The sequence below is a fragment of the Sorex araneus genome, chromosome 9 (genome assembly GCF_027595985.1).
Source record: "Sorex araneus isolate mSorAra2 chromosome 9, mSorAra2.pri, whole genome shotgun sequence".
Classification (NCBI taxonomy): Eukaryota; Metazoa; Chordata; class Mammalia; order Eulipotyphla; family Soricidae; genus Sorex; species Sorex araneus.
In genome coordinates, this window is record NC_073310.1 from 60,308,275 (window position 1) to 60,335,937 (window position 27,663).

The window sequence follows — 27,663 nt, forward strand, 5'->3', positions numbered from 1 at the left end:
TCTTTCTTTCTTTCTTTCTTTCTTTCTTTCTTTCTTTCTTTCTCCCTTCATTCCTTCCTCCCTCCCTCCCTCTCTCCCTCCCTTCTCCCTCCCTCCCTTCTCTCTCTTCTTTCTTTCTTTCTTTCTTTCTTTCTTTCTTTCTTTCTTTCTTTCTTTCTTTCTTTCTTTCTTTCTTTCTTTCTTTCTTTCTTTCTTCTTTCTTTCTTTCTTTCTTTCTTTCTTTCTTTCTTTCTTTCTTTCTTTCTTTCTTTCTTTCTTTCTTTCTTTCTTTCTTTCTTTCTTTCTTTCTCTCTTTTTGTCTGTGAGCTTGAAGGACCTTTTTGGGTGACAGATTTCAAATCCAGGGTGGACATGTATAAGGCAAATGCCCTACCCACTGTATTATTGCTCTTGTCCTAAAGATAAGATTTTCAAAGCAAAGCTAAGAGTTGTAGTCTAGTATACAACTAATTTTTAACTAGACACCAATAATTCAAAAATTAATGTTAGGATTGAAAAGTTCACTGGTCTTTTACATAATGTGAGTATAAATGTAGCAACCTATCTCTTTCAATAAATGTGTGTCTGTGGAAAATTTTTTTCTTAAAATAGTTAAAATTGGAGCCTATACACTGTTTTAGTATGAGTTGATATATCTTAAAATCTTAAATTTGCTTTACCTTTACTTTACTTTGTAATGAAAAATTCATCACTACCTGGTCCTCATATTTCTTCATGGCCCTACCTAAGTTCTTACTAGAAGATACATGTTGTTTCTGCCATATTCTCTTAAATTAGATCATCTTTTTTAGCATAAATTATAATGTCATTCAGGTGACAGTCACGAATGAGATAATTGGAATGAGATCAAGATGAATAATGACACAAATCTTGTTAAAGTTGCATGATCCCATAAAGAAATGAGAAATTAATGGAGTCAGCATTGGTGGTGTGTGGCTACCACAAACTCAAAACAAAACTGCCATAAGCATTTTTTAGTGAAACACAAATCACTGTGTCTTTTATACCTTTAATATCCCCATATTCCTGGGATCGATAATGTAGAACCAGAACCGAACTGTGCACAATCCAAGGCTGGCTGGGAAGGATTGGGAAGTAATGATTCTTGCAGTGTATCCTTCTTTGGAGCCAGATGAGTTGACATAAAGGAAATGTTGGCCAGTACCTTGAAATAGACAAATACAATAAATACACATTTTCACTGAAGAATAATATATTTGAGCATGAAGCATAACATACACAAGCCATGGGCAAATTTTTTTCCATCCAAAATAACCACATATGTTATTAAACAATAACCTTTATTTTGTGAACCATATAGATTACATTTAATTCCTATAAATAAAAGTGTTAATACCATTATATAATTCACCAAATTAATCTGGCTGTGGCTGAAAAAATTGTAATATATTGAATGTGTAGACACAGTGGTTTGACATACATACAGTGAGAGAGGATTTGCACAACTAAATTAATGAACACTTGCATAACTTCACATATTTAAGGTATGTGTGTTAGTCACAATAAATATATGAGATACATTACAAATCATTGTGTCATTCTTCTTTAGAGACCATACAAACCACCTCTGTATTATTCCAATTTAAGAATATGGCCTGTAGAAATAAGAAATATAGGTGTTCTCCACCAACTTATGGAAGTTTATCTCAGTTCATACTCTGTTGGAGAATTTTGTCATAAACAGGTGTTGGGATTTGTTAAATTTCTTTTTCTGCATATTTTGATATAATCATATAATTTTTTGAATTATTATATAACAAAATGTAGATTGCATGATTTTTCAGTATTAAATAAGACAAACATATTGAGAATAAATAACACTAGGTTGTAGTGAAAACTCACTTATTTCCTTGGTAAAATTATATCTGCAATTATTGATGAAGTATTTTTGCATGCATATTGATAGAGATATTACTCAGTACTTTTTATTTCTTCTTATCTCTTATGGTTAGTATTAGGATAATACTTGTCTCACTGAATGAGTAAGAAAATATTTCCTTAATTATTTTATGAAATAGATTTTATAGAATCAATATTATTTTTCTTTAAATATTTGGGAAAATTAGTCAGGGAAATTATTTAGATGTGGCACGTTCTAATATTGTAGTTTTTAATGAAAATTTTTAATAGATATAAAGTAATTTAAATTATATTTCTTGTGTGAATTTTAATAACGTGTGTCTAAATGAATTGAATTTCCTCTATTTCTATAATTGTCTTCATTTTATTTAGATTTCTAAGTTCTTTTTTGTTTTGGGGCCATACCCAACCATGTTTAGGTTTTTCTGGCTCTGTGCTCACATATTACTCCTGGCAGTGCTTAGGGGGCCGTATGTGGTGCTGGGAATCAAACTTAGGTCAGTGACATACAAGGCAAGCACCTTAACCCTTATACTATCTCTCTAGTCACAATATTCTTTTTTATTTTTTTTTTTGCTTCACACCCGGCGACGCACAGGGGTTACTCCTGGCTTCCACTCAGGAATTAGTCCTGGCGGTGCTCAGGGAACCATATGGAATGCTGGGAATCGAACCCAGGTCGGCCAAGTGCAAGGTAAATGCCCTACCCGCTGTGCTATTGTTCCAGCCCCCATAGTCACAATATTCTTAAAATATTTACATTTCCAAAAGTGAAAGCTCAAATGATATAATCCAAACCAGTTGTCTTTCAAAATTTTTTGAAATTTTGTCTCCACTATCACCATCTTACTTTGTTAATAGTGTAAGAGTACAATGAATTTTATTTTGATGATTTAGTATTTGTTCCCACATGTCAGATTCTGTTAAGATAGTTTCTTTTGAGGGAAGGCTTCATTAGGAAATCTAACATAATTACTATCCCCTCCCCTTACTAAAAACAGATGATATTTCTCTGTAGAATTCATTGAGAATAGTAAGGCTTATGAAGTTAAAATTCCTGTCATTGAGAAGTTCTCCTAAAATAGTCTCTCTGGGGATTTATTTCACCTACCCACACCAAGCCCAAAGCAATGCATTAGTTACAGCTTAGAATTTTCACCCAGGTATTTCCTCCCCTTTGGACTCTATGTGTAAGCTTCTGATTCACTTAGTTGAAGATTCTTTGTTTCTATTTAGCTCTCTAAAAAGAATGTAAAGGTTTGTCTTGTGATCTCATTTTTTTTTTCTTTTCTTTTTTGGTTTTTGGGCCACACCAGGCATTGTCCCGACTGCAGGGGATTGAACTCAGGTCAGCTGTGTGCAAGGCACACACACAACCCTACCCAGTGTACTACTGCTCCATCCCAGGGACTCAGTTGTATAATAGATTTTAAAAGTATTTGATTTTCAGTTGGTTTAACTTTTTTCTTATTATATCAAAGGGAAAGAAGACTTCGATGCTCTTTGCATGCCAGGTCAGAAGCTAAGATTTTCTTGCACTTAGTGTTTAAAAAGAAGTTCCTTTCTCAAAGTATTTCACTTTGATCCCTTCAAAAAGTGTGAAGATTTTTTAAAAAAATAACTTAATCAACATAGATACCAAAGTGTATCACATGAATTACTGCAGTAAGATTGTCCTTAATACAAGAATGATCCTGAAAATAGCTAAAAAGGTAAACTTCCTGCACCAGTGAATTCTTTTCAGTCCTCATTTTTCTTGAAAATATATGGGCTTGCAAACACTAGATTGAAGAAAACTGCACAATATTTTTTTATTATTGTTATAATGGTTATTATTATTTTTTTTTGGCCATACCCAGAAGTGTTCAGTTTGCTCCTGGGCCTGCACTCAGGAATCACTCCTGGTGGTCTTGTTCTTCCCATTTTTTTTTTTCAATTATGTTACTTGATCTTTTTCTTATTCGGAAAATAGAGATTTTATGTGTGAAGCAAAATGAGGACACTTAGAGCTCATCTATCCAACTTACTACAACCTGTAACATAGTTTAATGAATGTCTTCATTAAGAAAACAAGTTCTTTAAAAAGATGCTATCATTGATTAAAAATGACACCCAGGTTTTTTTATCTTATTTTTATTTATAACCCTGAAGGTTTTCAATGTATTTAGATGAGAATTTAATCGTACAATGATAAAAACAGCTGAATAAGAAATGGTATATCCCAATTAGCTGTGCTCACAACTTTTCTTACATAATTAAAACTTGATTGAAAGTATTGCATCTATTTGTCTTATACCTGTTTTGAAGAAATAAACTTGACATACTACCAAGAGGGTAAAATAATGTTAAGCATGTTTGTGTCAGCTTTTTGTGTTTCATTATTCAGCTCTCAAATTGCACAGTACCCAAATTAATAACTAATATATCTATAGTTTAAAAATAGATTATGTTTAACTTGATCATGAGATATATCTTTTTCCATGCTCTAACTCTAAAAAGATGTTGAAAGTCAGCTGTTAATAGCTATGGGAAAAAAAATTGTGCCCATTGACACAAATTTAATCTTTTACAAAGCTAGGAAGAGTGACTCAAAACCTTGGACTTTAATAAATTTATTCCGCTCTGTAAATACATTAAGATTCAGTAATTAACATATTTATTTTAAAGAACTATAATTTTATAGCAATCATTTTTAAAGGCTTTTAAGTTTGCACAGTAATATGAGTTCACCAAGCAAGCTTTCCCACCTTAAAGACTCCTAATGTAAATAGGGTCATTACAATTTTAGTGTCTCGATGATTGTTTTATAAGTAATTCTTCTGACCCCAGGCTAGAAGCAATGGTTTAGCACAATCTATTAAACACTTAATCCCAAGCAATATAATACATTAATATTCTAGCAATATTTCAGGCATTTGAAAAAATAGTATGCAACTAAAAGAGATGAATTTATTCCCTTTTTAAATAGCCACAATTAATTTCTGTGGTCCATCCTCCAATTGAAGGACACCACTGCAAACTACATAAACTCTCAGACCTTGAAATCAAATTGAATGTCACCATCTTTATTTCTTATTTCATATTTATTGTCTCTGGTATTACTTTTACTGTAGCAACTACTTTAAACCAGTTTAGAAAAATATGACATTATTGAAAGGAATGTAGGACAAGCTCCTGTTTGCATATTAAGGTTACACCATGAAACTCACTTTAAAAAACCAGAATAATTCACTGGGGATGATAATTCATCATTTCACTAATGCATATTTATTTAAGTATATTGTAAGTAATGTTATGTAAGTCTTGACATCAAAGTTAAAAATTCTAACTATTAGTTATGGGACTCTGGGTTCTCAAAGCATACCCCACCTAGCTGCTTCTAATTTCCATATTCAAATCTGGTCTTACAAAATCCTATAGTCAAACACAAGACTCAAAGTCAATTCCTGGCTGATGTATTAATGCATGTAAATGCGAAATTTTATCCATTTTGAAATTTAAGGATACAAAATTATGCCTAGTAATTTAGAAACCATTGCAAACGTGGTCTTTAGAGAATTTTACTTCTGGAATTCTATCACATTTACCTTTGACTATGTAAGGAAAATAGACTTGTTGCAAAGCCACATTTTTTTCTTGAGAATCATAAAGGTGAAAAGTTGCTTAGCCTCTTGAAATTATTGATAGAAATATATGAATTATCCAGGAACTCTGCACTGTATCACAAAGTTATAAAGCCTTGCACTGAATTATGGTTTCAGAAATAGACTCATTCTTTATCTAGCAAGCTCAGACAAGACTCACTTTCAAAAATTTATAAACTTTCAGTTGCTTCTTAGAGAAGTACCTATTCCAATCCAACAAAATCCTTGAAGAAGGTCAACCAAATAACACACACAAAGTTCAGAATAGGTTCAAGGAGATGACAAAGTTGGTTTTTTTTTTTAATTAAACATCATTTGTAATATCATGGCAAATAATTAGTTCATGTTGGGTTTTTTTGTGGGGGAGGAGTTAATGGGAAGCATACTTGAGGTTCTCAGAGAGATCTCTGGGTTCTGTGCTCAGGGATCACTTCTGACGGTGCTCAGAGGACCATATGCACTGTTGGGATCAAACTGTGTCATATGCAAGGCAAACACTCTGTACAATCTCTGGGACCCAGTAATTAGCTCTCTTTAATTACACGTGGTATGAAATGATCACACCATTCATGGGACAGACTTTTAAAATAATTTGCTTATTACATTTTGAGTCACATGTTTGAACATTGTTGGCTATTGTGGTTTTGAAGTGTAATACATAGTTAATTTATGTCCCCATGATTAAAATACCATGGGACTGATTTTCATGGAAGCAGAAATTTCTGTTTGTTGGCTTTATTTTGGACTATTTCATGTCTTTCTTTTGGCTATTTAAAGTTATTAATAGGGGCTGGAGCAATAGCACAGTGGGTAGGGCATTTGCCTTGCACGTGGCCGACCCAGGTTCGAGTCCCAGCATCCCATATGGTCCCCTGAGCACCAGTAGGGTAATTCCTGAGAGTAGAGCCAGGAGTAACCCCTGTGCATCACCGGGTGTGACCCAAAAAGCAAAAAAAATAAAGTTATTAATATTATATATTAGATCAGCATACAACTAGTTATGTTTTTAAAATCTGACATACTTTAGTACTGGATGAAACTTCTGGAACAAGGACATTTAGGGCTAGTCTGAATTTTACATTTCCCATAATTTTCTGTCAGTATCATTGGGTATTTTCTATATATTTTGAATCTGACACTTTGAGTTTTAGACCAGGGAGTTAGCTCAAAGGGTTAGTGTAAATGCTGTGTGTGTGTGTGTGTGCGCGCGCATGCATGTTTGTGTATACGTGTGTGTATGCATGTGTGTGTTAGGAGGGTAGGGCAGTTTTCCTTCCCAGCACCACATGGTCCCCTGAGCACTGCTAGGATCTACCCCTGACCAATACTCAGGGAGTAATAGTAGCCTTTGAGCACCAGCAGATGTAGCCACAAAATAAAACCCCAAAGACTTCCGTTGTCCCTGGGCAGATTCTGTAATCAAGAACTAAGATTCTTAGTGATAGGTTGCCAACCACACCGGGAGCAGACAGGGGGACAGACATGAGTAAAGTGAAGAAATAGAAGTTTGTTGAGGAGAGTTCCCAGGCACACCTTCCATGTCCCTGATGAGGCTGGGGTAGAGCTGCGCCCTGGGAGAGCCCAGGTGGGATTTTAAGGAATTTTTTAATTGTCTTGGGTGGGAAAAGGGGACAGAGACCTGTGCAACCGGTGCACTTGGTCGGGCTGTCTGTTATCCACAGGGGGGTGGATATGAGGAAGCATGGAATGCAGCCTGGCGGCTTCCTGTCGTCAGATGGACCACAGGTCCTATCGTCCACTCTGGGGGGCAGGGTGATCTTTTGATTCAGAGAATGTTGTTAGTTCATCAGCTGCTCATTTGGTCCCCAAGCAAACCTTACACTTAGATTACAGATGTCATGTTTCACCTCTTCACTACCGAAATCAGGCACTGAGGACATGTTTTTCATTAATATTCCACTTCTGCCTTCAATACTCTAAAGAAATGCACATAGCTTCAAATTCACGGGGGTCACTTAGAGACAAATTCAGCATCAGAGATGGCTGGAGGAAACAGTTGGGATGGGAGATGCATGCCAAAAGTAGACAATGGACCAAACATGATGACCTCTCAGTGTCTGTGTTGCAAGCCATAATGCCCAAAAGTAGAGAGAATGGGGAATATTGTCTGCCATGGAGACAGGCGGAGGGTGGGAAGGGGGGGTGTATACCTGGGATATTGGTGGTCAGGAAAGTGCACTGGTGGAGGGATGGATGTTTGATCATTGTGAGGTTGTAACCCAAACATGAAAGCTTATAACTATCTCACGGTGATTCAATAAAATTAATTTTTTTTAAATTCAGCATGAGAGAGTCCTTTGACCAAGCGCCAGGGCTAGCTGACTGCAGGTAGCACCATCTTAGCCACATTCGCTACGTCCCTGGGCATCAGTGACAACGCTTTTTCACTTCGGTGTCAGCAGAGAAATTTGTCTTTCAGATGTTATTAGTTACAGTCTTGAGTTTCTGAAAATGAGTTATTGAGTTACCATGCCACAAGGTAATCAATTTGACATTTCTCTTTTAAAACTATGGTTGCTACTTTTCAGCGAAAGCTGTATTTTTACAGCTCCAGTGCCCTAGGAAGAATCATACTCACTTGCACTGGGGTCAAATCATAAAAGACAATTTCCCACTTCAAGTGATCTGAATTCACTCCCGGCTTTAAATTGTAGGCAATTTTAGTCTTTTTATTTCTTAGTCATAAAATAAAGCTGCCTAATGGTTTCTTAAAATGCGACGCTCTAAGCTTCCCTTTCAAAATCACAGAGAGCGTCTCTCTATGGAAACTGACTGACTTAGCATGGCTCTATATCTTCTGTAATTTCTGCCTCTCCCTACTCTAAAATATAAGGGTGCATAAAGACTATCCCTTGAAATGCCCTCAATCTCTTTTTTGTCCTCTCATTTCCCCTGATTTCCCCAGATTTTCAAGCTGCTGGCTATTTGTGTCTGCAAAGGCCGTGAAATGTAAACACATCCAGAAAGAGAACAAAAGTTTCCTCCAAGTCATCAAAATGGCAACCACAGCACAGTGCCTTAAAGTCAAACTAAATTTCTTCATGATATTTGACAGAAATGTCTGTCATTATATTGCTTCTGTTTCTTACTGAAGGGCTAAACAAGGAAACTATTTGGCATTTAATAAAACTTCCTACCTCTTCTAACCATTTGTTCTTTAGGCACTTATTTATGTTGAAAGTTACACTGGTTCAAATAACACAAACAAAAACAATTTCAGCAACATGTCTTGTTTTAATCATTTCCTATGACCAAATCTGGTGCTACAAAATTCCCTACTCAGTTTCCTTTGATGTGATAAAAAATAGTTTCTAGTCATGACATGCCAACACAAGGTAGATTCATTCAATTCTGAAAGTTAATTTACTGAGTCATAATTCTATCTCAATTGAACAAAGACGAATGCCCAAGGGAGTGGTTGGTAGTTCCTATATTAGGCAGAGACAAGAATTCTGAGCCCTTTAATTCTCATATGGGATAGAATCTAAAGAATCTCTTTTAATGTCATTTTTTTCACGATAAGATATCCTGGGAAACTGACACCTACTCAATAGCATTTCTATCATTTGGTCAGCCAAATGGAGATTAAAACAGAAGTTTATTTCTTAGTCATGTGGAAGGAAGGACTAATAAAATAGAAACCCTTTGTTTAGATAAGTAATGAGGAATAAGAGTTTTATGTTTAGATTTCAGATCCATTTTACCTGTAAGAGTGAAGAAAGCAAATGAGGACAGAATATTATTTATTTTTCACTGAATCAGAAAATGGTATTTTAAGATTCTTTAATAAATATAAAATGAGCAAAAATTCTGGGTGGGGCTTTTAAACCAACTTAAGCCTTGCAGATGCTATAATTGTAAGCATACACTCAAATTCCTACTTTACCACTTAGCTGGAACTCGACCTTGAGTAGTCAATTTAAATTCTTAAGAACTCAAAAGTAAGTACAGGACATCATAGTAGGCACTGCACCTAATGGGGTAGTGGCAATGTTTTAAATGATACACACCAGAATAGTACTTAGAACACAGTTGCAAATTGCTAGCTCCATGGAAATTTATATAATAGATACAAAGATGATTCTGGCACTAGCAATCGGTGCCTTGTTTATGGATTACTATATATTAATTATGGAGTACTATCTATAAAGTGCCATGTGGTGTATTTGCAGGTTAGAAATATGAGTGAGTTATGGTGAGGAAACCGGGAAACACAACCCTAAAGAATCTAGAACATGTGCTATTTAGAAGACTCTCTGAGAAGACTCACATCCTTACTATTTCTGAGAGTTTGGCTAATCACTAATTCTCCACTGTCTCACACTCATTGGCTATCAATTGGGGATGATGACAATGATACTCCATCCACTGGAGTCACTGAGAGCAATACCATGTAACAATGTGGATCACAAATCATTGGGGCAGATGAAGAAAAGTTTGATAAAAGATATGTCATTATGATGTAGGCGGATAGACAGGGAAAGGCCCTGGACAATGAAACAGGTCAGCTGGGAGGAAAATTCCAAGGCTGATCCACTTTGTGGATATGGATAAGACCTTGAGCAACAGATCCTGAGGGGATTGGACGCCTCCCCATGAAGAAAATTCCTCGAATACTCCAGTGATTCAGCCAAGAGAAGAATCCAGAATGTTCCAGACCAAGACTACCTGAGAAGAGACCACAAAAGCCAGCCCAAAAGCCCATTCAAAGCTCTCTCCATCCTTGGAGAAACCCGCGTTCTCTCTTGAGCACGTAACTCTCTCTTTCTTTCATTCTCTCTCCCTCTACACCTTAAAACCCTGCAAATAAAATCTGTCTCACTTCACTGCTTGTCTACTCCTGAAATTCTTTTCTGCAAGCAAGACAAGAACCCCGAAGACCCTGGGGAAGGCCTGGGACTGGCCTCTCCTTTCCTGCAAAGAGCAAATCCTCGCTCCAGCCTGAGTCTGTGGCTCCCCGAGAAATCAGGTGGTGGGATCAACTCCTGTGCCTGGAAGACCAAGCGGATTTTCAGGTGTGAGCCGACAGCTGCTTGGTGCTGCTGGCAGGGCACAGGCCCATGCCGAGCAGGGCTCACTGCAGACTTCACCAGCCCTGGTCTTCCCAGCTAGAACAGAACAGCTTGGACTGGAGCGATAGCACATCAGGTAGGGCATTTACCTTGTATGTGGCCAATCCGGGTTCGAGTCCTCTGTCCCTCTCCAAGAGTCTGGCAAGCTACCCATGGCATTTTCAGTATGCCAAAAACATTAACAATAAGTCTCACAATGGAGACGTTACTGGTGCCCACTCGAGCAAATCAATGAACAACAGGGTGACAGTGCTGCAGTGCAGTGCTACAGTCTTCCCAGTGGGATGCTGGTGGCAGAGGTGGAGTGGGAGAAGGTGACTCTCTCTTCTCGTGACGCACATGAGCCACTCGTGGAGTCCACTGACATGAATTATAGTAAGATTATAAAGAGTGTAGGGAGGGAAGTTAAAAAAAGAAAAGCAGCTAAGAGTGGCAAAAATCATCTTAAAAAAAACAAAAGTGGGGCCGGAGCAATAGTACAGTGGAGTGGGGTGTTTGCCTTGTACATGGCCAACCTGGGTTCAATCCCTGGTATCCCATATGATCCCCCAAGCACTGCCAGGAATAATTCCTAAGTGCAGAGCTGGAAATAACCCCTTAGCATTGCCAGGGTTTGACCCAAAAGGGAAAAAAAATAAATAAAGTTGGGGTTTCTAGTTCAGCCAGCACATAAGAAACTGAAGGGATGAGTTTTATCTTAGCAACAGAAAAAAATGTAAAAAAAAAAAAAAACAAACAAACTTTTCTACGCACATCAGAGAATAGGGCAAACTGTCCCTCAAATTGGAGAGAGAGTGAGACAGATAAAATCACAAATGAACAAACAGAACCTCTGCTGGAGTGACATTGGTCACTCATCCAAAGTCATTACTGGACAAGGGCAATGTGTTCACTAAGTTAGTAATTGTTGAGTGCTCAGAGGTGAAAAACTTGAGGGACGAGAGCTGCTGGCGGCACCTCCAGAATTTTATCTACAGGAGCCCCAATAAAATCTCAGGGGAAGGGGTCAAAGAACTGTTCCTTCTGCTTTTTTTCAGAGTAGCTCCTTTGAAGATACTCTTTTCTTAGTACTTAGCTACTCTTTTTCTTTACTTTCTCTTGCCTGTGTGTCTTACAAACCCCCAGAGTTCCTCTCTCCCGGGGAAGAGGAAGCCGTGAGCAGCACTTGTGAAAGTCACAATATACAGTCACAGGCTGAAGGTCTGCGATCAGATCACGGGACTGCAGAATGCTTCTATTCCCCTGACCTTGTCACTGAACAGCTCTCTGCCTTACTGCCACATCGGCCAGGCACCTACACAAACCCAGGGGTCTCTAATAAAGAACTTCATCCTCCAGCTTTATTGGGAAATCAAAATCCAACCAAAGGAGATAAAGCAAGGACATCTGAGGAAACGCTACCTCTGACACCGAAAATTACAGTAGACAGGTGTATACTGACTGGACAGGGTCTGACTGTACAGGATCTTACACCACTCAGATAAATAAATAGCATCACCCTACAGTCCTATTTATCTTAATTTCTCTAGCCCAATCCACAAGCAAGGATAATGCCTAAATACAACCGAAAAAGTGATCTGGCTAAAAGCTGAAAGTTTGAATAACCAAAGCTATATTTAAGAAAGACCACAGAGATCATCGAAGAATAAAAAATTTATATCAGAAATGCAATTTTGATAACTTGAGAAAGATGAAGTGCTGTCAGGGTTAGGAACCGAATTAGGAAGCCTTTAATGCCAAACTGAAGGTCTATGCCGATTCAGAAGGGCCAGAGTCACCGTTTAGGAATATTAATCCTACATCAACGTGAACAGTGGCCTAGTTTATGAGAATATTTTCACTGGAGATGAGTTGCCTTGATATCTGCAATAACTCAAGGGTGAATTAAGATGAGAGGAGAATATGCAGAGAAAAGAAAACATGTTAAGTGAGAAAGAAGTGCTGAAAGTATTTAAAATTGAGAAGGAGTTAATTTTGTTCATAATGATAACATTAATAATAGAAATAACAGGGTCCAGGAAAAGAGATTCTTTATGGAAAGAAGGTAAGTTGGGGCTTATATATATAATTTGGAGATGTTGGTAATTACTATCTGGTGACTGAAAATGTAGGGTTAGGATGTGACCAACACAGAATTCACAAACTGATCACTGAGAGAATAAAAACTGAGTGAAATATATAGGAAGAGACATAAAAATTAGAATATTGGCAAGACCTTCATTTATATTTTGAAGAGCATAAAATGTGAATACAATATAAGGTGGAAAAGTATAGTCCATTGAAGTGAAAATGTAGATGAAAACTGGTGATAGGATTGGTACCAGAACATGGTATACCTAAAACTCAGCTATAAATAACTGTCAATTACAATATCTGAATAAAAATAATAAAACTTTAAAAAAGAAAACTTTAATAAACTGTGAGTTGATCAACAGAATCGCCTGTAACATAATAAAGACAAGTTAATTTTGATTCTGAAATCAACAAAATTTTTAAGAGAACTAGAACATATTTACCACAATTACAACTTCATAAAATGTTTTCTGTTTTAAATTCTTATATCAGACCTGAATCTGTAGATTATACTGAGGAAAAGATAGAACACTACATGACATTGGAAATAGAACTATCTTCAATGACTCAATGACACTGGTCAAGAAAATAGAAAGGTAAACACATGATACTACATAAAAATAAGAAGTATATGGCCTACTAAAGAAATGGGGATCAGAATAAAGACACCCCAAAGACTGGGAAAGATTTTACACCATTCATCTAATAAAGAGTTGATATGCAAGATGCCAATTCAGAGAACATTACCAGGAAAAGAAATCAACAAATTCCATCAAAAAGTGGGATGAAGAGATAAACAGAAACTTCCTCAAAGAAGACATTCAGAAGGAAATAAGGTATGTAAAAATGCTCTGTGATGAGCTAGAGGGAGGGTACAGTGGGTAGGGCATTTTCTTGCATGTAGCAGACACAAATTTGATCCACGAATTTCATATGGTCCCCAACCCCATCAGGAGTGATCCCTGAGTGAAGAGCCATGAGTAAACCCTGAGCATCCCCAGGTGTGACCCCTCCAAAATACAAACCAACAACAAAGACAAGCAAGCAATATGGTACAACAAGAAAGTATACACAATGGAATACAGCTTGACTTTCAAAAGAAACAAATCAGGAAAATTGCTGCCAGATAGAATATCAGGGTGAGTAAAGTTAGCCATAAGAAAGGGACAAATACAAAATGATCTCTCGCAAATTCAGATTATCAAGAAGTATAGTAGGGGGCTCACAATGTCTAAAGGCAACAGAACCTGAAAACTGGTCTTTAGTAGAAAATTTACCACATGGGTGGGATGGTACGGGAGGATGGGTGGGTGCACTGGGACAATAGCAGAGGGAACTGACACTGGTGAATGGTGTAGTACTGGCATGTTTTATATTTGCTTACCATTAATACTTTTGAAAACCATGGTGCCTAAAGAAAAAATTACAAACAAAAATCTCTACACAACCTAGATTAGTGGTCAAGAGAGAGTGATAAATAATTAAATTATATGTTGAAGAAATCATATTTTTATAGGAGATAGTAAGAAATCAAAATATGTATGTATTAAGGCAGAGCACACATGTGTAAGGCAAGGTAATTTGAGAAATAAGAAAATTATCAGTGCTTAAAAAGAGAAGAGGTGGGGCTGGAGCAATAGCACAGCGGAGAGGGCGTTTGCCTTGCATGCGGCCGACTCTGGTTCGAATCCAGCATCCCATATGGTCCCCTGAGCACCACCAGGAGTAATTCCTGAGTGCAAAGCCAGGAGTAACCTGGAGTAACCTCTGTGCATCACCGGGTGTGACCCAAAAAGCAAAAAAAAAAAAAAAAGGAGAAGAGGTTCAAGTTGTGTGTTTTGATTTTTATGGTGTGAGAGAATTGGAGATGCATGAAGGTAAAAACTATGATGATTGCCATTTTAGGACACTTAAGAAAAGGGTAATATCAAAGAGGAGAGTCTATAAAGATATACAAGGATAAACTTAGTGGCTCATGGTTTTACTAAGAAATAAAGTCTATATAAGAGTAGACATTTAATAAATTCCTTAGAGAAAAACTATGGTATCTAAAACTTGTAAAATGAAGAATTAATTAACCTGAAAGATTTTCAGATTTTTTACCCAGGGTTTAATTTTGTCCTTTGAGGTTATAAAAGAATTCATTTATTCATATGCTTTTCTCTGAGTACCAGGACTCAAAGATGATACATTTAGGCATTTCAAATACAGCAAAATCTGGAGCCTAATTGGAACAATTATTAAGTGGTTAGGGAGGTATTTTAATAGGAGTAGACAAAACATACCAAGATAAAGCTCTTTACCATAGAAAAAAAATTGAAATAAAGTGGCTGGGGTATCAATTCAAATGACACTTGTGGATGACTGGAAGGGGGCTGGTGGTTTGATCATCATCACTGACAGGAAGGCAGACACCACTGTTGGATCATGTGAGAGTTTTGAAGAAAATGCTTTATAGATAATATAGACTTGTTCTTATTATCTAAAAAAAATCACCAAAGTCAACCATCTGTCTCAGAGAAAAATAAGGGATGCCAAAAACTCATTATGATTTTGTGAATTGTTGTTATTCTAATTTTGATAAATAAATGAATGCTGATCGTAAATTACTGCTTTATTTTTTCCAGTGAGAAAACTAACTCTTCAAGATGCTGCCAAAAAGTCTCACTTTTTAATGGCATTGTTGTACATATGAACAGGAATGGTTGTACTGTAAAGATAACACAAGATCAAGCAGACCTGCTGCTTAATGGTGGAAGAAGAAGAAAATTAGATTGCATAAGCAATGTAGAGGGGGCAAAACAATAGTTCAAGACATAGATCATTTGCCTGCATGCGACCAACCCAGGTTTGAACCCCAGCCGTTCCATATAGCCTCCGGAGCACTGCCAAGTGTGACCCCTACATGTAAAACCAGGAATAGGCTTTGAGCAGTTAGGATTGGCCCAATATCCAGAAAACATAAAGTAGAAAAAAAACTTGATTAGATTCATCTACTATAAATCACATTTTTAGAAATACATTCTTAAGATAACACAAATGAAATAGAATCTTATGTCTTTATGTCTTAAAAAGAACTTCTCAACTAGTAATCATTTATATGACTGTTGGGGCTGGACTGAGCCATCAGGGCGAGCCCATGTATACTGTACCGTACTACGGACAGGAACATAGGGACCCATGAAAATGGGCGAGACTTCTCGTGTGTCCTGACTGGTTTGGATGAAGCTGAACATTTTCCCCCTTCAAGCTGCCTTCAGAAAAATAATTTCAGAATACTGAAAAGAGCAGTTTTTCCTTCTCTCACAGAAGCCTGGCTGGTCTTTGACATGCAGATGGTGTTAGCCAGGCCTGACCTTTGATATTGTAAATTGTAGATTTCAGGTGCAAGCCCAGCTTTGTCTTTGGGATGTAAATCCAGGTGCCTGTAGAAGGTTTCAGTTTCAGTTTTGTATCTTTCCCTTCTGAGTTCTGTATTCTTTTCCGGAGGCTATAGGCCTACCCATACAAGGAAACAATATGTTTCCATTGTCTCAATGTTCTCCCTGTAACATTTTTTGATGCCTTTGGTGACGTCACTATATTGCGCCCTTTAGAGGTACCATGATCAATAAAAGGAGGTCCACGAGGCCCTCTGCCTTTGCTAAGAGCCAGAGCGAGCCTTAGTCCTCCAATCAATGCATTTCTTCCGCGTTCCTATCTCAGCGCCTCCGATTGCACGAACGTTCACGCAACATATGACCACCAAATATACTTTTAAGATAATTTTTTAAAAGTCTAATCAGATTATAGAGAATAATTGTTACTAAAAGAGACTTTTTCTTGGTACAAGATACTCTCGGGTGCTTGCCGGGCTTTCCGAGAGGGGCGGAGGAATTGAACCCGGGTAGGCTGCATGCAAGGCAAACTCCCTACCCACTGTGCTATTGCTCCAGCCCTATTGTTTGAGTAATATAGATTATTCCATTAAAATATAACAAACAAATTATAAACACATCCTGTATTTTATGAAAGTAAACAATATATCAGTCTTTCATTCCAAACTATATTACTCACTGAATTAACATAATATGTAGAAAGCATCCACAACAAACAAATTTTAAAATGATAGTGAGTTTCTTCAGGAAATGACATAATATAAAAATATTAATCATGGTATTATTATATTTTAAATATCACGTGTAATTTCATGTTAAAAATATTTTACCTAATGTATTGATGTTTCAACAGCACCAGAAATCAAGGCAAGATAAATGAGCAAAAATAGGGGGAAAAGATAGACCAATAATCATAAATACTACCACGTATAATTTATGCAAAAGGGAGATAAATATTGGCAATAAATGAAATGAGAATTCATAAATATGTTGCAGGTATCTATCTAGGGACAAAGGTGAGCAGCTTTCACAATTCAACTAGGCAGAGAGATTGTAAAATAATCTAAAATAAATTCATAGTTGTTACATAATATGCTCATATACTAAATCAGATCAAATTACAAGGATAATCCTGCTTAATACAAGCTTAATGCAAGAAACACAAGGTAAATCAATTTATTTGCTTAGAGATTTAAGAGAACAGACTCATGCTGAAGGTCATAGCTGTCATGGTGGTGCAATGTGCACAAATATCCAATGCAATTATGTAGGAAGGCAAATTTTTTCTTATTCAAGAACTTAAGATTCTAACTGCTAATAGAACCACCAATCATCTTATAAAGGAAAATATTATTCTGTCAATAAGAATGGTTGCACTGTAATTACTTATGGAAAAAAACTTTAAAGGATAACAGAAGTTACAAGCATATAAATTTGAAATGGTTTGACATAATTAATGATATAATTACCAGCAATCACAATGAGGTTATAAATATTGCCCAATGTGGTCCAAAATATTGTCCAGCAGGTTATAAACTCTATGATTTCATAAAAATATTAAAACAAGGGTCCAGAGAGTACAGCAGGCAAGGCACTTGCTTTGAATGTGACTGACCCAGGTTTGATCCCTGGCACCCTATATGCCTTCCAGGAGTAGTTCCTGAGCACAGAGGCAGGAGTACATCCCAAGCACTGCCACATAGCAACCAAATGACTCCTCCCATAATAAAAATAAATGTGAACTGAGAATACAGGTCAGTGGAAGAGCATTTGCCTTGCAGGTGTGAGCCCATGGGTTCAATTTCTAGCACAAACACAAAATAATGTATAATTAAGGTTGGATTTTGACAATATACTGAATAAAGACATACACAAGATACTATCATATTTGACGAACCATTAAGAAAATGTATTTTACTTTTGAGAAACTAATTTATTGGTTTGTAACATATTGGAATTTCAGGGTTTTACCTTCATACTCTCTATATGGGAAACTGTCCCTATTCCCACCTTCAAAATATCAGTCCCATTTCAACACCAAAAGGATCCTCCACTCATTCCTCCACCTCCTCTGGCCCTTGTTCTTCTAGTAACCACTGTAGTTTTAAGAGTATAGGATTAGTTTTGTTGTCTCTTGTGTTAAGGTGGTGTTCCAGATATCATAAAGACATAAGTAAATGTTCCAATTTTTGGATGTGGTTTGTTAATTTACATGAATTTATTATGAAGATAATCTATCGTTTTAGGTTAAACTATCGCAACTATCCCACCTGACTTTTTTTGTGAGGGGTGCATTAAAAGCATCCTTAGGTTGCTCAGGGTTAACTGCTGGCTCTGTATTCAGTGATCACTCGTAGTGGTGCTTACGGGACATCATATGTGATGCCTGGGATTGAACCATGGTTGGTCACCTGCAAGGCAAGCCCCTTCACCCCTGTACTGTATCCATGGCCCTAATCATGTGGCATTTTTATAAGTTCTTCCCCCCTAATTACATTAATTTACATTGAATTGGAAGTGAAATCAATTATATATGTAATTACGTAAGAGGATGTAGAACCTCCGACTCCGGGCACATCTTTTTGACTCCACCGTTCTTCCTGCACTCATGTACACCTCAGAGACCTGGACTCTACGCAAACAGGATGAGAATGCTATTTGGGTATCCCAAAGAGGAATCGAAAGAGCTATGCTTGGAGTATCATGTTTCACTCAAGTGAGAGAAGGAATCCGGAGTTCCTACCTCCATTGACAATCAAGAATCAGGGACGCTGTCTCGTTTGCCAAGATGTTGAAAATCAGATGGGATGGGCACATAATGCGATTTAGAGATGACCAGTGGACTAGAGCTGTTACCAACTGGATTCCACGGGACATCAAAAGAACGCCTGGCCGCCCACCTACGAGATGGTCAGACTTCTTCGTCAAGACCCTGAATGAACGGTTTGAGACTCTTTCTGTTTCTGAATCGAGCAGATGCCATTGGGCTACACTAGCACATGACAGGAACTAATGGAGATATTACTGGTACCCGCTTGAACAGGTGTCAATGAACAACAGGATGACAAGTGACAAGTGATACAAGTGATGCACTTACAGGTGCTGCAAGCACACAAAATGAAAAACAAGAGATTTCCCATTTCTACTATACCCACAGATGAATACTTTTCAAACTTTCTTTGGTCAATTTGTGTTTTATTCACCTAATCACTTACATGATCATTTTACAGTCTTTATGTATGCAATAGCTTGCCAGACTCTGCTGTGCGGGTGGAATACTCTTGGTAGCTTGCCGGGCCTTCCAAGAGATACATATATATCTGTTACTGTATTTTGGATATGAATACGCCACAGGGAGCTTGCCAGGCTCTCTAAAGTGGGCAGTAGGCTCTCGGTAGCTTGTCAGGTTCTCTAAGAGGGAGAACTAGGCTATTAGATAGCTGGTGTACACTTCTGGGAGCTTGGTTTTATACTCTCTGGATGTTGGCGGTTAATGGGATTACATGGCGCTGGGGGCAGTCTCTGGGTGTGACTACCTAGTTACTGCAAAATAGGGGATCTGGGTGGAAGAGGCCCAGTCCTGATCCGAGCAACCTTGGGGATCTCAGCCCTGGGTCCTGCACACCTGGGTTCCTCTGCTGGCTCCCCCATGTGTGAGTCGTATTCAATATGCCAAAAACAGTAACAATAGGTCTCATTTCCCTGACCCTGTAAGATCCTCCAATTATTGGGAATGACGAGTAAGGTGAGGCTGCTAAAATCTCAGGGCTGAGTGTAACAGAGACATTACTGGTGCCCATGAGAGTAAATTGACAAACAACAGAATGACAGCAAAACAGTGATGTATGCAATACAATACAGAAAGGGGCTGACCAAAAAGAATCATACTGAGACACATGTGATTTTATAATATTTGGTGGTCCATATTTTAAAAATAAAAGGAAATAATTTAATTTCTAGTGAAATATTTTATTTTACCCACCATATACAAAATAGTATAATTTCAACATATAATAAATATTTAAATTATTAATCAGGTACTTGTTCCTGGGCTGGAGCGATAGCACAGCGGTTGGGCTTTCGCCTTTCACAGGGCCAACCTGTGTTCGATTCCTCCGCCCCTCTCAGAGAGTCCCGCAAGCTACCGAGAGTATCTCGCACGCACGGCAGAGCCTGGCAAGCTACCTGTGCATATTGGATATGCCAAAAACAGTAACAATAAGTCTCTCCATGAGAGAGGTTACTGGTGCCCACTCAAGCAAATCGATGAGCAATGGGATGACAGTGACAGTGATATTCTCTATATATTGTAATCTCTTAAAATCTGTATTCACTCCAGCAGATCTCAGTTTAAACTAACCACAGTTTAAGAAATCCATAGTCCCATGTATCTTGTGGCTGTCATATGGAATGGCGCAGGCTACAGAACAAAGTAGTTTGAGTCAACCTCTGTCATCTCAATCTCCTGGTCAGTCCCACCTTGGACTTTGTCAGATCATTTCTAACATTTTTAAGAATTCAATATCTTTCACAGCACAAGTTTTAAAAGCATAATGCAAGATAACAGATGTAAACAAGCTCTGACTCTTAGGATACATTGACCGTCATAGAGATATCTTATCAATTCTCTTCCTGCAAATCCCTGTGAAATTTCTCTTTATTTCATTTGAAGAATCCTTTCATGAACAGCTTTTCAACATATATAATGAACCCTTTACAGAACTGATACAGTGATGCAGGGACTGACTTTCTAGCTGCTACACCTGAGAATGTCTTTAACCTGCCCCTCCCTACACTCTAGACCCCCAATCTTCTCATTTCTAAGCCACTTCCTCCTGGTGGATGGCCCTGATTGCTCCTTTTACTGCTCCAACCTCATGGTAATAATAAAAATTTGGCACACTACATATGTTTTTTATTTATAAAGTTTGGTAGTGATTTTCTTTTCAAGGAAGTAAAATAGTCTTAAGAAATATGACAGGAGAGAGAAGAGAAAACCCTGGAAAGAAATCACATGCTCCAAGTTAGAATGTGCCAGTGACCTCAGGATGGAGTCACTAGCCTGGCGCTGATTTTCTCTCTTCCTCTGCTACAGTGTCAGTCCCAATGCAAAGGGTGGAAAAGACTTTTCTCTGATCTGTTCAATATGCTTCCCAAGGACCTAGCTAAGTGGCCAGCAACAAATGGGTTCCACCAATATTTGTTGAAGGGATGATTTTTGAAAAGCTTTCACCAATGCCAATTGAAATTATTTTACATACATGTCACTGACATGCATAAACATTAATTTACTTATGTAGATTTAAGTTTCATTTGTTTACTTAATTTGGGGCATTTTGGAGGGCAGACTTGGCTGTGCTCAGGGCTTGCTTCTGGCTCTCCATACAGGTATTCCATTGTGAATCTAACTGGATCACATCTGACGGTGTCAGGAGGACCAAATGGAGTGCCGAGGCTCAAACCCAAGCCAGCTGCATGCCAGGCAAGCACGCTACCCACTGTACTATCTCCTAATTCCCCCATATATATTTTTAAGTGGTATGAAAAATTTACAAGATTCCATTTAAATGGCTCCTTAGATTTTGTCATTCTTATGATCGTTATCATCATTACAGATGCAATGAACTTCCCTGGAGTACTGAAAACTCATTCCATTTTAAACAGATACCTGTTCAGAACCGGTATCAGTCAATTCCAATGTATTATTTAAGAATCAGCACTGTTTTCAGATGTACCTTCACATACACTGTGGGTACAGTCCTCGAGTTTTTTCCTGAATAGTTCTTCTTCCATGAGAGATGTCAGATTGGAGGGATTATCTGCTTTGTTATATTTTGGTGAGCTATTTTTGCAAACATCTTTCAGAGATTTTAACATTATACCAAGGTAGAAAACAATGTACTCCAAATCCAGCTTTATTTATTTATTTTTTAAATTTTTATTTTTTTTTATTAATGAGTCACTGTGAGGGTGCAGTTACAGAGTTTCGTGCCTGTGTTATAGTCATACAATCCTCAAGTACCCATCCCTCCACCAGTGCCCATTCTTCTCCATCCATGGCCCCATGGTCCCTTCCTCCCTCCACCCATCCCCACCCCGTGCTGTTCGACGACCCCCACCCCACCCCGTGACAGGGAATTCCCTAATGTTTTCTCTCTCCTTGTGGGTGTTATGGTTTGAATGGAGATACTGGGTAGCTATCACGTTCAATCTATACTCTGCTTCCAACCGGCCTCTCCTATGCTGAGTGGATCCTCCACTGCACTTTGGCTGGTGTTCACCAAATCCAGCTTTCATCATTTCAACTCATGGTCAAACTCTAATTCTCTCTCCATTCCCAACTACATCTTCAAAATCACTTGATTATTGAAAAACTATTCTGAGTATAAAGTTATATCATCTTTCAGTACTCCAGCATATGCTCTTAAAAGTCTCGGTCTACAGTTCTCGGTACCTAGTGTTTTACATTTAAAAATTCATTTTAATTTGCATAAGGAAAAAATTAATCCAAAGAAAATATATTTTATATAAATCTGTAAGATGAGCATTAATCTATATCAATATACTAAATTGCATTTTATGTTGATTTATATAGGTGTCTAGATGTGTACAGATAGATGTATCAAAAGATGCAGATTAATATATATCTGTATATTAGAATATGTATAGTCCCAACTTTTTACATCATATTTCATATAAAAATAGACTTGTGGATCACTTGGGTACAAAATGAAAATTTTTGCATCTCACTTTGGCATCAATATTCCATTGTGAATCTGACTGGAAGCGTCCCTCCCGAGCACGTGAGAGATAGGGTGAATGCAACTCATTCAGCGGTTTGCTAAAGACCAAGTCGAACACATTAGGAAATCCTCCCAATGAGATGTCTGCTTCCTCCGTGCTCTGGCACAGTGTTGCAGCTTGTCGCTCTGTCACAATGTTGCAGCTTGTAGCTCTGCAACAATGTTGCAGCTTGTAGCTCTGTCACAGTGTTCCAGCTTGTCGGCAGCTCAGAGACCCGGCGACCTGGAGGTGATCACGTGATCCAGGGCTGATGACTCAGATGCACATGCCATGGATGAACTGGGGATAGCATCCTCTCGCCTCACTTTCAACGTCTCTCGTTCAACAACGAACATTTCCTTACCTGACTGGGCTGGAGGCCGGCAGCCTTCGGTAGCCTGGCACAAAAGGGGACTGTCCGGCCTGCGCTGCTGCCCGACTCTGCACTTAGGCTCTGGATGCGTTGCTCCATGGAGGGAACTGGCGTCAGACACAACCTCTGGGTTGCTGAGGCGCTGGGCTGTGCCCGGGAAGGCCTGCAGGCACAGACGCTCGCGCCTCAGCACCTCACTCACCCTGAAGCTCGGGCCACGCTATGGGCCCAGACTAAGGCAGAATATTCCTGCGTGAAGCCCAGGTCGCCGTGTGGCTCTTTGATAAACCACCTCAGCTGGGCCAAGACGAGACCGGCCTGGGCCGCGAGGCCGGGAGCGGCGGCCGCCTCAGCCTTCATCCTTGGACAGGCGCCTCTTTCTTCAGCGCTCCCCGCGCCACTGCTTGTGTCGCTGCTGTGTAACCCCGGCGTGACTTTGCCCCCTTCGCAGGCGGCAATTATCCCAGGATAATCCCTTTCCAGGCAGAGGTCCAATTCTTCCTCAGGCAGCAGCTCTCTGATTTCGATGCTGAGAGAAAACGGCGCCTTTGTGAGCAGCTGTGCGGGGAGGCAGAGCTGGCGCGGGGCGGGGGCCGGGGGGCGCGTGGGGGCGGGGGCGCGCTCCGGACGCTGCAGGTGTTTCTGGCTGCTGTGCCGCGGCGAGTTACTTTGAAGAATTTTTCACACACTTTCTTGGGATTTGTCTTAGTCAGCTGGGCTGTTATGATAAAATATTAAGGCCGGCTCGCTCAAACACCAGAAATTAATTTTACTGCACTTCTGGAGGCTGGAAGTGTCGGGGGAGGTGCGGGGAGCCCAGGCCTGTGTAGAGGCTTCTCCTCTCCTCAGCCTGCTGGGGTCAGACCCTTGAAGTCTCCATGCTCATCCCTCCAGCCAGTCTCTGCGGCTGCCTGGCTTCCATCAGGCCTAGGCAGGCCCACGGGGGCAAAGCGGAGGGCTCCCGCCCCACCCCCTGATTGCCCAGGCTTTGGGGAGGGAGAAGAGGACCTTCCCCAGGTCTTTCCTGCACTTCCTTTCTTTCCAGCAAGTCCTATCGTCCTCGGCCTCATTCTTCAGATCGTTGCAGTTCCATGGGGGAGAGGGCTTCAATGTACAATCTGGGGGTCAGGGGTGCAATTCTGCAGAGAACAGTAATTTTGGCTTTGATGTGAGGCCAGTGTTCTTCAACCACATGTCCCTGAACCAATGCCACTCGTGCCAATCTTGTTTGTCATTGCCGGACTACAGACCTAGGTGCCAAGCAGATGCCATTCCACGGGGTAAGAAGGGCGAAGAGTGTCATCCAGACACCGTGCACAGCTGCCTTGAGAAAAATCGCAGCGAGCTACAGGATTTGCTGCTGGTAAATCCAGATATCCCTTTTGATTGTGTGTGCCATTCCCGCCCCCCCCCCCTTCTTCCAGAATACTATGAACAGTTTCGGTCCACTGGTTTAATTTTAGAAAATATGTCACAAAGCAGTTTCTTCCTCTCCCTCTCTTCACTCCCTCAATCTCTATCTCCCACCCTCTCTCCTGCTTTTTCCCCTCCTTTCTCCTTTTCCCTCCCTGATCCTCCCTCTCCAGATGAGAGTCATCTAAATATGACCAACGAGGGCTATTTTTTGATTTTTAAAAAATAATTTACCCGATACCCATTGGATAAGGGGTTGATCTCAAAGATATACAAGGCACTGGTTGAACTCTACAGAAAGAAAACATCCAACCCCATCAGAAAATGGGAGCAATGAAATGAACAGAAACTTTCTCAAAGAAGATATCCAAATGGACAAAAGGCACATGAAAAAAATGCTCTTCCTCACTAATCATCAAGGAGATGCAGATCAAAACAGCAATGAGATATCATTTACACCACAGAGACTGGCCCACATCCAAAAGAACAAAAGCAACTGGTGCTGGCTCACATGTGGGGAGAAAGGGACTCTCCTTCACTGCTGGTGGGAATGCGGACTGCTTCAGCTCTTTTGGAACACAGTATGGACAATTCTCAAAAAATTAGAAATTGAGCTCCCATTTGGCCTAGTGATACCACTTTTGGGAATATATTCTGGAGAGGGAAAAGAGTATAGTAGAAATGACATCTACACTTGAATGTTCATTGCTACACTGTTTACAATAGTCAAAATCTGAAAAAAACGCGAGTGCCCAAGAACAGATGACTGGTTAAAGAAACTTTGGTACATCTACACAATGGAATACTATGAAGCTGTTAGGAGAGATGAAATCATAAAATTTGCTTATAAATGGATAAACATGGAGAGTATCATGCTAAGTGAAATGAGTCAGAAAAAGAGGGACAGACATAGAGGAACTGAACTCATTTGTGGAGTGTAGGGTAGCATCACATGAGGCTGACACCCAAGGACAGTAGATACAAGGGTCAGGGAGATTGCCCCATAGCTGGAAGACTGCTTCTTGAGTGGAGGGGAGAAGGCAGATGAAATAGAGAAGGGATCTCTAAGAAAATGATGGCTGGAGCAATCATTTGGGATGGGAGATGCATGCCAAAAATTGATAATGGACCAAACATGATGATCTCTCAGTGTCTGTGTTGCAAGCTATAATGCCCCAAAGTAGTGAGAGAATAGGAGGAATATTGTCTGCCATAGATGCAGGGGGAGGGTGTGAAAGGGGGGTTATACCCGGAATATTGGTGGTGGGACATGTGCACTGGTGAAGGGATGGGTGTTTGATCATTGTGAGATTGTAACCCAAACATGAAAGTTTGTAACTATCTCACGGTGATTCAATGAAACTTTAAAAAAAATTAAAACAAAAAAAAAAAAGAAACTTAGGTACATCTACACAATGGAATAGTATGCAGCTGTTAGAAAATATAGTCATGAAATTTGCATATCAATGGATCAACATGAAAAGTATCAAGTTAAGTGAAATGAGTCAGAAAGAGAGGGAGAGACATAGAAAGATTGCACACATCTGTGGAATATAAAGTAACAGACTGGGAGATAAACACCCAAGAATAGTAGAGATAAGTACCAGGTGATTTACTCCATAGTTTGCAAGCTGGCCTCACATGCTGGGGGAAAAGGCAGCTCAGATAGAGAAGGGAACACCAAGTAATGGGTATTTGGAGGACCAGCTTGGGTTGGGAGATGTGAACCAAATGTAGACTATAGATTGAACACAAAGGCTACTCAATGCCTCTAGTGCAAACTATAACACCCAAAAGGAAAGAGAGAACAAAAGGGAATGCCCTGCCACAGAGGCCGGGTGGGGTGGGAGTGAGCGGGAGGGGGTGGTGGGAGGGATTCTGGGATCATTGGTGGTGAGAATGGGCAATGGTGGAGGGATGGGTACTCGTTCATTGTATGACTGAAATGCAAGCACTAAAGTTTGTAAATCTGTAACTGTACCTCATGGCAATTCACTAATAAAAAATAAAAACTAAAAACAAACAAAAATTGTACTTGCATATTCCTGACCAAGCACTAATGCACCAAACACAAATATGGGTGCCTTTCTACTGTCAGATACCCAGGGGGTGGAGAGGGGTGTGTGTGGTGGGGTGACAAGTAGGAAATGGGGTAAGAACCTACAATAAGACAGAGGTGAGAGACTGCAGACAGAGCTGAAGTAGATTTAGCCAGAGCGCTTATGCAATAGTGGTTTTTGGGAAAAGGGCTTGGATTAGGGCCCATCCACCAGATGCTCACTCTTAACTCTTTTACTCATGATTCAGACTTAGGGTGGTCAGGGAATGCATCTTGCTATTCATCTATGAAGGAGGAATATCAACATCCACCTTGTCGGTCCAAAAGAGGTACAGTTGTCACATGCTTGACCAGGAGCAGTCTGTCAACAAGTCAAGGAAGTTATATTTGTTAATTACTTCCCTGCTTTTTTCAACCAGGGGTCATGAAGGCCTCTGAAGGCCCCAGGATATTCCAAACACAATGCAAACAGGTGAAAGCATATAAATGGGGGCCATGGTAAGAGCGAGAGTCCCACTGATAGGACAGGGGTGTCACAGGAAGAAAACAAGGTCAGAAGTGGGAGATGAACGGGGAATAAATGGGAAAATATTGAGAAAAACTGTTCTAAGCTGGTATTATACACAGACACATAGTGTTACACACAGTATTACCCACACTAAACTATTAGTCTAAGATTGTTTTAATATATCCTTGGGCTGTAGATGTGGTACATATAGTAAGTATGTGGGTAAAAACAGAAGGTAGATTCCTTTCCAGGTCCTTAGAACAATCATCTAATGTATATCCTCTGTTCTCATTCTGCAGTGGAACATTTAAAGTGTTTGTGGCATTCATTATTTTCATTTTTTGTTGTTCCTAAGTACAGGGAGCTCTAGATCCAACTAATAGGGGAGCAGCAAAGTTTTTATTAAGTGCCAATCTTAAATATGCTCAAAGAAATATAAAAATGGGAACGATATTCCTA

The 27,663-nt window shown here is 39.3% G+C and overlaps 1 protein-coding gene and 1 non-coding gene across 2 annotated transcripts in view; both read right to left on the reverse strand.

The window, feature by feature from the left end:
- The window catches only part of MALRD1 (MAM and LDL receptor class A domain containing 1), a 590,643-nt gene that overhangs the window by 163,550 nt on the left and 399,430 nt on the right, over window positions 1-27,663 (reverse strand). The window contains exon 32 of the mRNA XM_012931979.2: window positions 1,008-1,165. Coding sequence (XP_012787433.2) covers window positions 1,008-1,165 — 158 coding nt within the window. The remainder of the gene's footprint in view (window positions 1-1,007; window positions 1,166-27,663) is intronic.
- On the reverse strand, window positions 1,526-1,631 carry LOC129398997 (U6 spliceosomal RNA). Its single transcript, XR_008626848.1, has one exon. It is a non-coding gene; the product is annotated as a U6 spliceosomal RNA (small nuclear RNA).